The following is a 15,485-nucleotide window of genomic DNA, read 5'->3' as shown; positions in this document are numbered from 1 at the left end:
TATTCATCACTGTGTAGTTTTAAATGATGACTAAACACTAAACCACATCTACCCATAACACAAAAGCATATAGTTCAGACCACGGTTATACAGGTTGTTTTGTAGAAAATTTCCATTGCTATTTCTATACACACTGAGTGTTTTTAGTCACTGACCAGTTTTTCTCTTTTCCTTATTTTATGACATTTGTTCCTTATATTGGCAACAATAACTCATTTTGACCTTTTTGTATGGTGAACAGCTAACTTCTGGAAGTCCTGTCTGGCTTAAGCATATAGGGCTGAAGTTCAGAAAAGAGGAACATGGTTTATAAGGAATTCACTCACTAATGTCACTAATATTTATTGAGTATCTACTCTATACTCACAACTGTGCTTTGACAGAACAAATAAAATAGTAGAAACTCTCAGTTCAGGTCACAAACGTCCATCTCTTCTACAGAAAAGGACATGGACTCCACTTTTACAGTACAACTGAAGAAATCCTGGTAACTTTCAACAATAAAAATAAGGTTTGTGAGCTCATGAAATGATCTCACAATAAACCTCAATGGCATCTCAGAGGACAATTACCCTATCACCTCTTCTTTATACACCTGACTACTCTAATACCAAAAAAAAAAGGGGAGATCCAGTTTGCTAGAACATTTACTTTACCTAGATTTCATCATATAATGATGTTTTCCTTAATAAAAAACTATTTCAAAAACTAAAAACCAAAACCCCACCAGGATGGCTTTTCAACAAATTGAAAGACTTTTTCTCAACAGTGTCTTCTTCAAGGATTCTTCAATCCAAGTTTTAAAGGAACTAGTTCTAGAAGATTTTATCATACCGATCCACCAAATCATAAAATCTCTATATTTCCCCCTCACAGAATTATTGGACTAGGAATTATCTTGGTGATCATTTAGTTCAATACTTTTATTTTATATAATGGGGTGGAGACCCAAAGAATTTAGGTGACTTGTAGCTCTTCCGTTTGACAAGGTTTCTCTACAGATCTTCAGCACTTTAGAGCTTATAAGAACCTAACAAGCCTCTCAATGGAATAACACCACTGAGAGGCTAAAGGTCCTCAGCCACTTTGACAGAATCCTGGAGTGGAAGGGCCTCTGAGGTCACAGGGTTACAAATTCCTACCCAATGATTCAATTCTCTCTACACCATCCCTCAAAATAGTCATCCTGTTTATGCAAGTACCTAAATAAGAGACAACATGCCACTTTTTTATGATCTCAACTTTTGAGATCTACTTTCACATTCTGATTTGAAAGCTGTCTGGTAACCTCCTCTCACAAGGCCTTCCTTCTACTCTCTGGAGTTAGGAAGACTGACACATACAATCTAAACCCTTTACCAGGAGAGCTTCCTAACACGTGAGGATAATGATCACGTCCCGGCCAAGCCCAGACATGCTCAGTTTATTCCATCATTTCTCCCAAGACCTGGCATCCAGACCTCTCACCACCCATGCTCTAAGGTCATCCGTGCCCTGGTAAAACGCAGCCTCCTGAGCTCACTGGGAATGGCCAGATCATCTCTCTTGTTCTGAGCGCTCTATTTCCATTATTTTAGCCTGCAAATCAATTTGCATTTTGATAGCCATGTGACACTGTTGGTTTAAACTGAGTCCATTAAGACCTGAAGGTGAACAGCACAGGTCTCCTTCATCCTGTGCACGAGAGGCAATTCTAGCTGTTGGATGCCCCCTTCAACTCTTCCCTTGTCACGCATGTGTCCATGCAATCAGCGATCCAGTCAGTTGGTCTCCTGCCTGAAAATACTGACTAATCACTGTACACAGGCAAAAGAGCATTTTTCTCCACTCACCACAGAAATTTGTTTCTTTCTCATTAAGCTGTTGATAAGATACAGAATGAGTGAACTACTCCCTGCACCAAGTTTCCAGGCAGACAGAATTGTCAAAATTGACATTTTTTCCCTTAAAACCTTTAAAAATTCACACTTTACACATAATATGGATACAAAATCATCAATAACTATGATTCTTTTTTTTTTCCTGGTTAAGGTTTATTGCTTCAGTCTCTTCCAAAGGATTTTTTTTAAACTTAAATCTTTATAGAAAAATTTATAAAGTTCCATAGATATCAAAAATTCATAAATTCCAAGGGGTTTTTGGATAACTCTTTTTAAAAAAATCACTAACAGAAAAATTTCACTTCCCATTAAAAAAAAAAAGTGCACACGCACACATGAGGCTAACTGATCATTACTGTGCTCAGTCACAGGGTGACAGGAAAAAAAGCCACCACCATAAAAGGATGTCTGCATAATCTCCCTTAAAACAACGTGCCAAGGTTAACCCACTTCAGTTTGGGCGAATACTGACTGCTACCATACAGAGGTCCCAACAAGGCACTAAGAGGTAAGTACCAGATATTTTGCTTTTTCAACAAAGTCTTGTGAGTTAAGAAGAACTTTGAAACCCTAATTAAGGTTTAAGGTAAAGGTAAAGAATCTATTCAACAAAAGGCTATAAACATTTCTAACAAAGATTTTATCATTAATATAGTTGAGACTCTCTGGTGACTGGCAGTTCTAATAAGCTGATGGTAAGCTGGGTGAAAGCAATGGATCATGCCAGAAATATCTTTGCCAAAAAACAGGGCTTACTTTGTACTTCTGTGTGAACTCACAATTACACAAAACAGTATCAAATATTAATCATCAAATACTGCCAGTATTTCAGGATGCTTTACGAAGGAAAGGAGTAAAGTTATTTTAAAATGGAGTATTCCTACACTTAAATGTGCTGTACTTATAACAAGTTATACGGCACAATTTAAAATAAAAGAGTTAGTACATGTTACTATTTGACCACATATGTAAGTACATAAAAGTCTTTCCTATACTTTTATTATTTCTCTACTTTTATACTTTCTATTATTGCTCAGGATAGAATCCCAGTAGTAGAATTCCTGGGGCAAAGGGTACACATTAAAAAAAAAAAAAACAACTTCAGATATAAATTGATATTCTTCAGTTTACAAAAACATTTTACCAATTTACTCTCCCACCAGTGACAGTCTGGGCCTCACTGCTTCTCAGCCAACATGAGTATTTTAATTCTAAATATAAACTATTAATCTAATAAGTGAAAAAAGAACATCTCTTGTTTGCTTTATATTTATTTGATGACCAGAAAGACTAAACACATCTCCGTATTTTTTTCTAGAACTTCTGTGTGCCTAGAAAATATCACAAAACAATGACTTATATGCAGGGAATTGCCAGTATTTACATCCAGGTTGGGAATGGAGGTAACAGAAACTTGGTAAAATATAAGCTGTGCAGAGACTCCCTCTAAAGGAGGGTGTGGTTTTTTTTTATTTTGGGGGGGAGGTGGTCTCACTTTAAGTACAATATAGTGTAGTGGTTAAGAGCATGGGCTCTGGAGTCAGACTTGAACTGGGGCTCCATTATTTACCAGCTGCGTGACCCTGGACAAGTTACTTCTCAGGCTTCAACTGCTTCATGTGTAAAATGGGGAGTAATCATACTGCCCAGGTCTTACAGCACTGGCTCTCACAGTAAGTGCTGGAAAACTGCCTGTTACCATTCTCTCTTCCCTCTGCCCATTAAACCACGGAAGGATGAATCCAATACGCAAAGTTTCCTTGCCCTATCATTTCTATGGGAATTATTTTTCTTGAACTTATTTCTAGATCTTTAGAAAATATTTTACATAAAGACTGAGTCTATGGATGATTATACATCTAACTGTGTTTTCTGTCTGGACTTTGCATTTGCTAGTATTTCAGTGCATGTTTTCTCTTGGGGGTTAATCATAGTTTTTGGACATAATACTGCAAAGAGCACGCTGCTCCAGAAAGCATTCTCACTCACAAGGTTCACCTATCATGTGGTGGTGGGAATTCCTTTTATAAATCACTTTCAACTAGCTTCTGAGAGCTTTTCAGTAACATGACCAGTCATTTAATGGAATAAATATTAACTCAGGTCACTATATGACTTTCATTCATTTATGCTTTCCGTAGGCATTTACTAGATATCTGTTGCTGGCCAGTCCTGAAACACTCTATGGGATAAAATGAGATAAAGCCATCATCCTTAAGAAGTTTACATCTAAAAAAAGAGCTCACCATCCAGTAAAGGAGTTTACTAGTGACAGTTTTCTCTCTGCTATGGTTAAGGGCCTCCTGGAGTTGTTAAAATGCCCTGGTTGTGTATGTGCTGAGGATGTGCAGTATCCTCCAGTCTGTATCCTTCCCAGCTTCCCAGGAAGTTTGTAAAATAGTGGGCTTCAGTGTAAGATGAAATAACACACGTTAAAATCCTCTGAAAATGACAGAGGTAACAAAAATCCTTGTGGTATCTGGAAAGCCCAAAGAGAAGAATAAAAATATTTTGCTAAATATCTGCAAATATTTAAATAGCAGTATAAAAATAAATTAACAGCATAAGAGCTATCCTAGGTATTCACCATCTTCTCTCAGTGAAAATTTCAGTCCAAACTGTTTTATAGAAATCTTGTTAAAAATAGTAAAAATCTAAATTTATTTATAAAACTTTTACTTCCCTTGAAATATGCTACAAATAAGTGAATAAATTCCTTATTTATGTCAACATATTTCCCTCCTTCCCTCCCTCCTCTTCCCTCTTCCCATCTCCCTAACCCTTCTCCGCTCGCTGGTTGAGACAGGTGTATGAGTTGGTATGCGTTAAAGTTTTGAGATGTCTTCCTGTTTTACTTGTTTCCTACCAAAAACATCAGATCATGCTGGAAATAGGAGCTAGGGCTAAAACATACTACACTGAATGTGATTTCTGGAGCCAAACTGCCTGGATTAAATCCTGACACTTAACAGCTGCGTCTTTAGGCAAGACTCATAAGTGCTCCGTGCCTCAGTTTCACCAGTGGCAATGGATTTGGGAAAGTTTTGTGAGATTCAGTGAGTGAACATACATAAGGTGCCCAGGGCAGTGCCTGGGACACAGTCTATGCTGAATAATACTGGTTACTATTATCAATCAAACGTATCCTGCAGTCTGATAAGAAACTTTGAGGATCAAGAAAGCTGGGATTCTGCTATTCCTTAATGGATATTTATTGAGCATTAATCATGGGCCAGCTGGAGATGCACAGAATTAACAACACAGCCCCCACTCTCAGGACTTCACAGGCCAGTAGGAAACAGAAACAAAACAAACAGTACAGAGGGCAGTGCCCTGGTGAGGACACCCCACGCTGCCTTTCTGCGGGGCAGGGGGAGGTGCTGTCGGGGGAGCAGGAGAGGATAAAACCAGAGAAGCTTCCAGGAGCAGCTGATTCTGAGCGAAGCCCTGAAGGAAAGCGGGAGCTGAGGATGCAGGACCGGGGAGAGGAGGCTCCAGAGAGAAGGAAGAGGGTCAGAAAGGAACGGAGCTGTGAGAGAACACAGGACATCAAAAGACAGCAAGCAATCTAGTAGGGCCGGAGCCAGGGGGTCACAGGATGGAAGACGGCTAGAGATCCAGCTGAAGAGGGAAGCAGACCCCGAGCACGAGGGAGACCGTGTGGCGTGACAGACGGCTTTCAGTTTGCCTGGGCACCATTTGAACGGCACTGTGCGCGTTGCAATTCCAACTCCACGGAGAAGAGAGGGCGGCCTGAGGCAGGCAGGGCAGTGGGAGCAGCACACACACAGGCAGACGGACAGACAGAAGGGGACGTGCAGAGGAGAGGCCGGGGGCCAGTGGACTGGAGGCAGGAGGCAGCGGGGGACAAGGACACGGAGGCCTGCACGCCTGCGTGGTCCCTGGCTTGGCAACTGTCCTGAGGGGGGACCCTGAGCAAATGATCCAATCTCTCCCGAATTTTGCTTATCCATAAAATAAGGATATTTAATGTTTCTGACTAATTTCTATGAGGTAATAGAGACGAAAATCAAAATTTGAAACTCCTTTGAACTTTAAGGAGACAGGGTACATAGTGTTTCTAGAAATATTTTGGATTCAGAGGATAAAGATTATACTGACTCAGCCCTTCATTATAAGGAGTCTTTGTAAATTATGCAGTTGGTTATCCTACATACAGGTCGAATCATGCCACAGGGAAACACAGTTGTCTTCCTTACACTGAAACGAGTATCACGGCGGGATTATTTTGTCTTCCAGTCCCTAAACATTACGCCATATATGTCAAGTCCAGAGCGCTACCACCTCCTGTCTTCATCTGTGAAGACTTTCATACCGTCCTAGTGAGTATTAAAGCCGCCAAAGGCCACAAAAGGAATAGATAATCAGTGAAAGGTGAAAGAAAAATAGCCAGACTATGTAAAACCCCAAATGTGCAAGTGGGTGTTTAAGCAGATAACACAAATGTCAGGCACCTTTCACTTTCCCATCAATTCCAATGTACATGTTTACAGAAGGTGAAGTGTCTTTAGCGGGTGCCCGCTGGGTTCAGGACACCACTGAGGCACAAAGAGGAAAGTGCAGATGGGCCAATGCTGGGTTGTTTTTTCTCTGTTCTGAGGAAGCTCCCTGTGCACTGTCCTGCACATGACCCTGTGCAGACCTACTGAGAGGTGGGCAGGACCAGGCTGTGCCCTGGGGTCAGCCGCAGGGTCACCCTTCCACAAGCCGGAGGATGCAAGCAAGCAAGCGAGCTCCCTAGGAGACAGGGAAGAGAGGTGCCCTCAGACACACGGACCACAGACGACTTGACTCCTGCCATAAACGCTCTGGCACGTGGGAGGTTCCGTCTGAGAAAGTGGGGGCACCTGTCAGTGGTCACCTTTCTGGATAATCTTCCCTATACAGTCTCCCAAAAAATCAGTCTTGGACACAGCTATCAACTTAGGACTCAAAGCTAGTGAAAAACAAGAATCACCTGATAGTGAAAGAAGATCTCTTTGACTAGGTTATCGGGGTGTGTGCTTGCTGTCAGAGTGGTTCGGAGCAGTGTAGTAGTCTGGAACGGCCATCAGACGGCCCCAGGGGAGGGACGCGAGGCTGGGCCTGTGCTCGTCACTGCCCGTCTGTGCCTCAGGGATGCCTGTTTCGCACCTGCCTATTTTGCAGGCCAGTGGGACACACAGCTGCTCAGGTGATGGTTGTTGAGTCACCTTGAAGCAGGTGAGAAACATGACTGGTTGAGTGCTAGGCCCCGGTATGTGTGACACTGGACCAAACTCAGATGTCCCTGTTTGCTCAGCTTCAAGAACAAGGAGGCTTTTTCAAGCAACTGATAAATACGTACAAAACTAGGTAACAGGAGGAAGCAGCAATGATTTCTTTCTTCCACGGGGTATGTTTGTCCTCAAAGGCAGTAAACAGCCTCAGCCTGCTGTCCTGATCCATCTGTGCTCGTCTGCCTCCCGGGAGACCAAATCCTTGCTGCTCCTTTGAGCCTGGAGCCCTTCTCTGCCCCCTCCTTTCCCAGTGACTCTATTTTCCCACTCCAGGAATTTCCCCTCAATCTTACCCCTCTTCAACAAAATAACCAAAGGACAGTGTAGCAACAGAAATCAGACAAACAATGGGATCAAACAACACCACTCATCATTTAACAACAGACAAGTATCATTTGTATCTGCACGTCCATTCTTCGGGTTGTTTTTGAGAGCACACTCCTGTAACTTCCTCTTTGGTGCAGGCCACTGTGGGCACTTTGAGTCACATCATCTCAATGTGTAAACATGGTCCTGAGCAGACTTCACCTCACAGAGAAGTCACCTCTTATTAATGATCATGTCAGCATGATTTGACCCATTCGATTCATTGCTAAGGTCTGAATTTAAACAAAATTACTAGAAGTTTAACCCCTTCTCACTTTTAAGTGTTGATGATTATTAAGCGAATAAATATTAGGGGTAAAGGTGACATTTCAGGAATCTTAAAGCTAAACACCAAAAGCCGGTATTCTAGCATTTACTAAATCTTTGAATATAATGAGGATTTTATTCTGTTTCTGCCACAAATAAAAGCTAAGAAAATCATTATCCAAGCAAGTAAATTGGGATTGCAGAGGTACCCTGTGAAAAATCACAAATGCCTCCGAGTTGCTATCCAGGGTAAATAGTTCTAGAGTACAAATCACATTAGCTCTAAGTTTTCTTTAATACAAATAAATGAGTTTTGAGGGGGCCTTTTATTTTTTCCTTTCTGTGGCTAGACAGAACTTGACAGTTCATGTCAACATGTCTGGTTATGCAAAACTGACACGATAGTGTCTTAAGAAACACTAGCTACTCTATTAGTGAGGAAATCAATTCTAGAGAAAAGCACACACAGGCCCACTTTCAAGAATGTAAGTGAAAATACTTCGGAGGATATTTTGCTGTGGAAGAACTTGCTGTTTTACACGTTAGGAGAATAGTAACGTGAAAAGGATCAATACTGCGTTACAGAGACCAACCTGAGAGAGGCTCCTTTGCTTATTAACAAAAATGTTAAGAGAAGTGGCACAGATGGCTGCCCCGTAGTTCCTTGGGTGGAACCTGAATAAGGACCCACACTTCCCGCAGCCCAGGTACTATCTGTGCCCTCAGGGCAAAGCTTGCAATCCTCATTCTTGTCTCTCAGCTGTGGGGCACTAAAGGACGACTTAGGGACATTGTACATCTTTTCATTAGGAAGCATCATGAGGAAATGATAATTATTACACGTACAAGTATTCTAAGGAAAAAAAATTAGAACAAACATTTCTTTATGCTTTTCTTAAGGCAATAAAATGACGAGCCATAGTATCAAAACTTTCAAGTACAACTCGGTATATCTATCCTAAATACCATGTCAGACGCTGTTGTCTAATAATTATGACAAATATTTAAAATATAGTGAAAGAAAGAAAGAAAGAAAGAAAAGAAAGAAAGAATGAAAGAAAGGCTTTAGTTATGACTAAAAGAGGAAGGACTAGAAACAGTTAAAAGGGGAATTTGCAATCGAAAGGTTGGTAAAGGAGCACTGTAACCCAAAGACCAAGTAGAACCCGGGTGTGTGTGTGAGAAGAAACATAGCAAATACTGAGATAACACCTCATTCGGACAACAGCACATTCCCAACATCCATCCTTCAGTTTGAGGTCCTCAGATATTAAAAGGTATCATTTCTGAATTTCCAGGATCTAGCCTATAGAGGAGGCACTAAAAACAATTTTTGCTGAATAAAAGAACGGAGTAAGTCAAGGTTCAGGAAAGTAATCCTGAATCCTAAAATGATTAAAGGAAGGGATAAAATAATATTTCTGAGGGAAGATGATAATAAACTGGGATTGGTTGATATAAGAAGGGGATAACACAGTCAAGTATGTGGAAGTGGCTTTCTCTCAATTTGGAAAAGATAAAATGGACTAAAACTATAGCATTAATAACACAGGATAAGTAACACCAAAGGTAATATACTAGAGCTGTTGACGGATGGAATCAACCTTCCAGAGGTTACTAAATATCCAAAAGAACACATTTCAAAACAGCCCAGATTCTCCTTTACTTGAGATCCTCTGGGTCAGCCCATTTACACATCCACGTTGTGCAAGTGCCTTTCTTGGACTGACTCGGGGCAGGGCCAGGCAGCAAACAGCCCTTCCCCAGTCTCCCCCTCAGGGCTCTATGACGCAGCGTCCACCAGTCTGGCCTCCCACTTGGGAAGGCACCTCTCCTGGAGTGGGAGTCCCGTTGTCCTCTGGAAGAATCGTCTCCCTGCTCTGGAACGGCTAGGCCACATGTGCCCCGGCTGTTTGTGTACAGGTGAGGATGGCCCTGAAGTCTAGACCACTTTGAAACCACAAACTCTCAGTTCTTGAAAGGCAGCGTGAAGCAGCTGCCCCTGCCGAGGACTGGACAGAGTAGGAGGCTTGAAGCCAGGCTGGCAGAGAGAAGGATCCAGCATGACCCTTACCTTCTCTCACAGTGGTTTCCTCGAGTGGAGAGTGCGTGCGTGATGGCAACACCTGGCTTGCAGGGCTGCTGGGACGGTTCTTCCAGACATGACTTAAGGTAGGCACCTAGCGAAAACTAAGGCATAAATCTGAATAAAGAGCACTAGCTTTGAAAAGTATGTCAGAGGACAAGGCTTTTGCAAGAAGAGCTGAATTTCAAAAGAGATTTCTTCAGATTCAAAAAGATTATTTACCTATTTATTCATTTCATAGTCAATTCATGTTTGGTGTTAAAAATTTAGAATATATGATGAAACTAAAAAATTACTTGTACTTGTGAATTATGTTTTGGCCTATATATCCATGCAGGGATGAGTGTGTGAATAGTTGCTTTTCCTACCCGCAAAGTGGCCTGTTGTGGAATCTTACTTGACATCGTTCTCTGTCAGGAAATAGGCATCTACATTGCCATCTTCAGTGTCTGCATCGTATTCTACTAAATGGCCATAAAATACTTAACCAGTTCCCTAATGATGGACATTTGATTTGGTTGCAAATTTTCGCACTTAAAACTAACACCGTGTTAAACATCTTTTCCTTAACTTAAAATGTTCTGAAAACACTGCCTTTGTGACTCTACTGGATGCTTTATTTCATTCGGTGAAGCAGCTGGGCAGGCATTTACAACTGGTAGGCAATGGCACATTCTCTGATTCATACATTAGTGTAACTCTCCTAATCTCTACAATAATTATTATTCAGATGGAGGATTAGCAGACTCCACAGTGTATTTTTTCCCCCACCATGTATTTTAAAGGCGGTTCCCAGGAACCTGCTTTGGAAGACTCCTCGAAATAAAATTTACATGTTGAGATTTTCAGAAAAAATTTTTTTTCACAAAAATTAGAAAAATAAAGGCAGCTCTAGATGCCTGTTCCTAAACTGCAACCCGTGCCTGGAATTTCCACCTCTCCCTCATGTCCAGTCTCGGCTCCTGAAAGCCACTTCTCACACGAGTGAAGCCTTTCCCTACTAACTGCATAAAGTTTTCCTACTTTTATTCCACAACTGCAATTTACACAATTTCCCTTTCAAGAATCACTCCATCCCCCCACCCCCGCACAAAATATAAAGTCCATATTTATTGGGTTTTGTTTGTTTTGTTTTCTATTTCATTAATATCTCCAATTCATTTTATTATGCTACTTTTTTGGGGCAAACTCAGTTCTTTACTAGCTTCTTGAGCTGTATATTTAACTTAGCTATTTTCAATTTTTTAAGAAATAAATGCATTCAAGGCTTTGCACCAATCTCAGATTAACTCTTTAGCTGCATTCCACAGTTTTGTAGTATTTTTGCCCTTTGGTTCTAAGTACTTCAAATTTTGCATTGTGATTTCTTAACCCACGAGTTCCTCAGAAACATAGATTTTTAGATTCCAAGTGCATCCTTTATCTTTTTAGTTTTGATTTCTAACTTCGTTGCACTGTACTGCTCACACGGAAGGGGAGCTGCTAGCTAATGATTTTCTGAGAAATCCAAGACACCTCTCAGGATCTAGTACATGGTTAAATTTGCAAATAACTCTAATGTGCTTTCAGCACAAATTCTGTTAGCTTTTAAGTCATGTTGGGTCAATCTTTTTTTTACCTGTCATATTCTAATAAAAATATGTTAAAGTCTCCCATTATGGCTGTGGATTGGACCATTTCTCCTTTACATTCTGTCAAATTTTGCTGTTACACATACAATTCATGATTCTTTTTATGTCCTTGGTGAACTGTTCTTTTTAACTTGTGTAGCGACCTTCTTTACCCCTATCAATATTGATTGTGCCTTGAATTCTATTTTTTTTCTGATGTTAATATTGCTACTCTGGCTTTCCACTGGTTGGGGTTTGCCTGGTATGTGTTTTCCCGTGCCTGTGTTTTCAAACTTTCCAAATCGCTTTGAGTTCCCTCTTTTCTAAGCAGCATACAGCTGGATTTTTAAAAATCCAAACTGCCAGTCTCGTCTTCTAATCGGTGAGTTCAAGCCATTTACATTTGTTGTGACGCATTTCCTACCCTCTTTTTTTTTTTTTGCGGTACGCGGGCCTCTCACTGTTGTGGCCTCTCCCGTTGCGGAGCACAGGCTCCGGACGCGCAGGCTCAGCGGCCATGGCTCACGGGCCCAGCCGCTCCGCGGCATGTGGGATCTTCCCGGACCGGGTCACGAACCCGTGTCCCCTGCATCGGCAGGCGGACTCCCAACCACGGCGCCACCAGGGAAGCCCCCTACCCTCTTATTTTGTGTTTTCTACCTATCATCCTCATCCTTTGCTTTTTCCCAGCTCCTTTCTTATATTCCCTTGATTAATAAAAAGTTCTCCTTCCTTTGTTGCTTCCTTTTGCTTTAGGTTGTATTCGCATTTTTCATGATTAACCTGTCAACACTGTAGATACTGCACACCTATGACATCAGTGCAGTCCTCTCAGAACCCTCCTTGTCCGTCAGCATCACTGTTTTAAGACAGTTAGAACTAAGTTAGAAGAGCTCCAATTCATTTAATACAGCAGTCGGAGAAGTAGATCTGTAGTCACTGCTTTGATAAGGCTAGGGATAGAGTTCTTTCCTTTAACATATAGGACCATCATCACTAGATATACTGAACTTCTCCCTCAGCTTTGGTGCCTTTCAGATTTGTGCATAGAGATAGACCTATCAGAAAATTATTTTTCTTCTAAAAATAACTTCACAGAATTTGTTGCTCTTCTCTTCCTTAGTTTTATCAAAGTTCAACCTCATATATGGAGTTTTATTGTAGGAGTTTTCCACTTTTCAACTGAGGACTTGAAATTTCATCTTAGACATTATTTATAACAAGAAAAGAGTTGGAAATAATCCAGATATTCATAAAGGGAGTAGGTAAGCAAATTATGCATTAACACACTGTAATACTGTAGAATATCTATCAAATGTCTATATAAGATCTACACATGTGACAAAAATATAGATTACACTGATCCATGAACATGGTAAATGAATAAAGCAGAACACAGAACACCACATGTGTAATGCTTCCTACAGTGTGTACATGCAGGAACACATACTGCATGCATCAGTGGGGTATCTGCATTAATTTTAAAGTTTCCCCTTGAAGCTCTTACGTTTTTTCCCTTTTTGTTTCTTTTTCTTCTTTTTTGTCGGGGTTGCTGTGGTCGTCTTCTTTTCTTTCTTTCTTTCTTTCTTTCTTTCTTTTTTTTTTTAAGAAAACCTAACAAAGGCCTTAGCTTGTTTCTCATAATTTTTGGGTTAACACAAATCAGATCACTGTGGTAAGTTCATATTTCACTACATAAATGTGTGACTGATTTCATTTCCTGGCAGTGATATGCATTTGGCGGAAAAAAAAAGTCCAACTGATATTCAATTTAAAAGCAAAGTTTTACGCTTCCTGAAATGTGGGGTGCTTTACATGATTTTACTCTTAACCAGACGATGATTCAGAAAAAGGAAGGGGAAATTTCTGCCGAAAAAGTTAGTGCATTCCCTCTTCTCACAAAAATACATTTGCCCTATTTAAATGGTTCTATTTCCTTTGCCAGAGCTTTGCCAAAACCACCAAATTGTGAGAGTAAAAACATAAATTTTATTCTCTGATCTTTCTGTTACTATACAGTATGTAACCACATTACGTACCACAGATTTTTAAAAATTGTATCAATCTTGAAATTTTAAAAGTTAGATCTATAGGAGGCAGTTTATATCGCTTTTAGTTAAATATGCTTTTAAGTAAATGTCCCCTTGGTTTTTTTAGAGACCTTGAACAACTGCTGATGGATATGAAAATGGACAACTTTACTACACCCTCTGCAGCTCCTCTGGAAGGCGACTGTGACCTCTACGCCCACCACCGCACAGCCAGGATCCTCATGCCTCTGCATTACAGCATCGTCTTCATAATTGGGCTCGTTGGAAACTTGTTGGCCTTGACCGTCATTATTCAAAACAGGAAAAAAATCAACTCTACCACTCTATATTCAACCAATTTGGTGATTTCAGACATACTTTTCACCACTGCCCTGCCTACACGGATAGCCTACTATGCACTGGGCTTTGACTGGAGAATTGGCGAGGCCTTGTGTAGGATAACTGCTCTCGTGTTTTACATCAACACGTACGCAGGCGTGAACTTCATGACCTGCCTGAGCATTGACCGGTTCTTTGCTGTGGTGCACCCCCTGCGGTACAACAAGATGAAAAGAATTGAACATGCAAAATGCATTTGCATATTTGTCTGGATTCTCGTATTTGCTCAAACACTCCCACTGCTCATAAAACCTATGTCAAAGCAGGAGGCTGGAAGGACTACGTGCATGGAATATCCAAACTTTGAAGAAACCAAATCTCTCCCCTGGATTCTGCTTGGTGCATGTTTCGTAGGATATGTACTTCCGCTCATAATCATTCTTATCTGCTATTCTCAAATCTGTTGCAAGCTCTTTAAAACTGCCAAACAAAACCCATTAACTGAGAAATCTGGTGTAAACAAAAAGGCTCTCAACACAATTATTTTTATAATTGTTGTGTTTGTTGTCTGTTTCACACCTTATCATGTTGCAATTATTCAACACATGATTAAGAAGCTTCGTTTTCCTGATCTCCTGGAATGTAGTCCAAGATATTCATTCCAGATATCTCTGCACTTTACAGTATGCCTGATGAACTTCAATTGCTGCATGGACCCTTTTATATATTTCTTTGCATGTAAAGGGTACAAGAGAAAGGTCATGAAGATGCTGAAACGTCAAGTCAGTGTATCAATTTCCAGTGCCGTGAAGTCAGCCCCTGAAGAAAACTCACGTGAAATGACGGAAACTCAAATGATGATACATTCCAAGTCTTTAAATGGAAAGTAAAACGGAATTAAATCTTGGATTTATAGCAAAGTAAACTGTATGACAAACTTTGCAGGACTTTTCTTATAAATCAAAATGATTGTTTAACTTCTAATTAGGATTCTTTTAAATTCCTTTCATTGGGCACTATTTCCCACCTCTGACTTGGAAGTAAATTGATATATATGCATTTTTTTACACTCAAGAACAACATTAAGCAAAGTTCTAATTTGTAAATGAAATACTACACCAAAAGGGAGCGTATTTTGATAACTCACAGTGTAGAAAGAAAAGTTTTGCGTTAATGAAAAATTTAATCATTAATATTTCCTGCCAATAATTTGGCAAAAGAAAAAAAGACTGTTAAAATTGTATATTGCCAGTGTAGAAATGTTAATATTGTAACATATTTCTTTTCTTTTTTTTTTTGATAACATATTTCTTCAGTGCATGTTTCTTTCAATCTTAGACTTTATCTCCTCGATAATAAGTTTTTTTGTTTTGTTTTGTTCTGAGTCATAAATTTTTGTTTCAAAAAACTCTTTTGGAATAAACAGCTGGATGCCACAAAATTAGAAGTATGTCCTTCAATGCTCACTGTCAACTCTCAGCAAAAGTTACAGGGAGGATGAAATTAGCAGTAGACAGATTCTGGACAACAACATTATAATGATGATGGTGACGAATGCAATGAAAGCTCTTCCCAAACAGCCAGCATAGCATTCGAGGGCCACTGCTCAGGAATACGACAAGGACTTG

At 40.3% G+C, this 15,485-nt stretch overlaps 2 protein-coding genes across 5 annotated transcripts in view; one reads left to right on the top strand and one right to left on the bottom strand.

Moving 5' to 3' along the window:
* The window catches only part of UBAC2 (UBA domain containing 2), a 165,250-nt gene that overhangs the window by 69,688 nt on the left and 80,077 nt on the right, over nucleotides 1-15,485 (bottom strand). The window lies entirely within an intron of this gene.
* Nucleotides 2,343-15,455, top strand: LOC308605157 (G-protein coupled receptor 183). Of its 3 annotated transcripts, XM_081214875.1 has the most exons (3): nucleotides 2,343-2,388; nucleotides 9,879-9,964; nucleotides 13,646-15,455. In XM_081214875.1, exons 2-3 carry the CDS (start codon nucleotides 9,909-9,911, stop codon nucleotides 14,745-14,747), a joined length of 1,158 nt encoding a protein of 385 aa, XP_081071001.1. In that variant the 5' UTR covers nucleotides 2,343-2,388; nucleotides 9,879-9,908; the 3' UTR covers nucleotides 14,748-15,455. The 3 variants fall into 3 exon arrangements, with proteins under 3 accessions (XP_081071001.1, XP_081071003.1, XP_081071002.1); XM_081214877.1 differs by lacking the exon at nucleotides 9,879-9,964 and having other exon boundaries at nucleotides 2,354-2,388; XM_081214876.1 differs by lacking the exon at nucleotides 2,343-2,388 and having other exon boundaries at nucleotides 9,756-9,964.

This window comes from Mesoplodon bidens (genome assembly GCF_964165515.1).
Source record: "Mesoplodon bidens genome assembly, chromosome: 17".
Taxonomy (NCBI): domain Eukaryota; kingdom Metazoa; phylum Chordata; class Mammalia; order Artiodactyla; family Ziphiidae; genus Mesoplodon; species Mesoplodon bidens.
Note: the sequence above shows the minus strand (reverse complement) of the source record. Positions and strands in the feature narration are given on the sequence as shown.

What these genes read in the sequence shown, in the direction of transcription:
- LOC308605157 (XM_081214875.1), top strand. Translation starts at nt 9,909, where the DNA reads ATGGCAACACCTGGCTTGCAGGGCTGCTGGGACGGTTCTTCCAGACAT. An exon ending in TCTTCCAGACATGACTTAAG is followed by an intron (nt 9,965 to 13,645) that starts GTAGGCACCTAG and finishes TGGTTTTTTTAG; the next exon opens with AGACCTTGAACAACTGCTGA.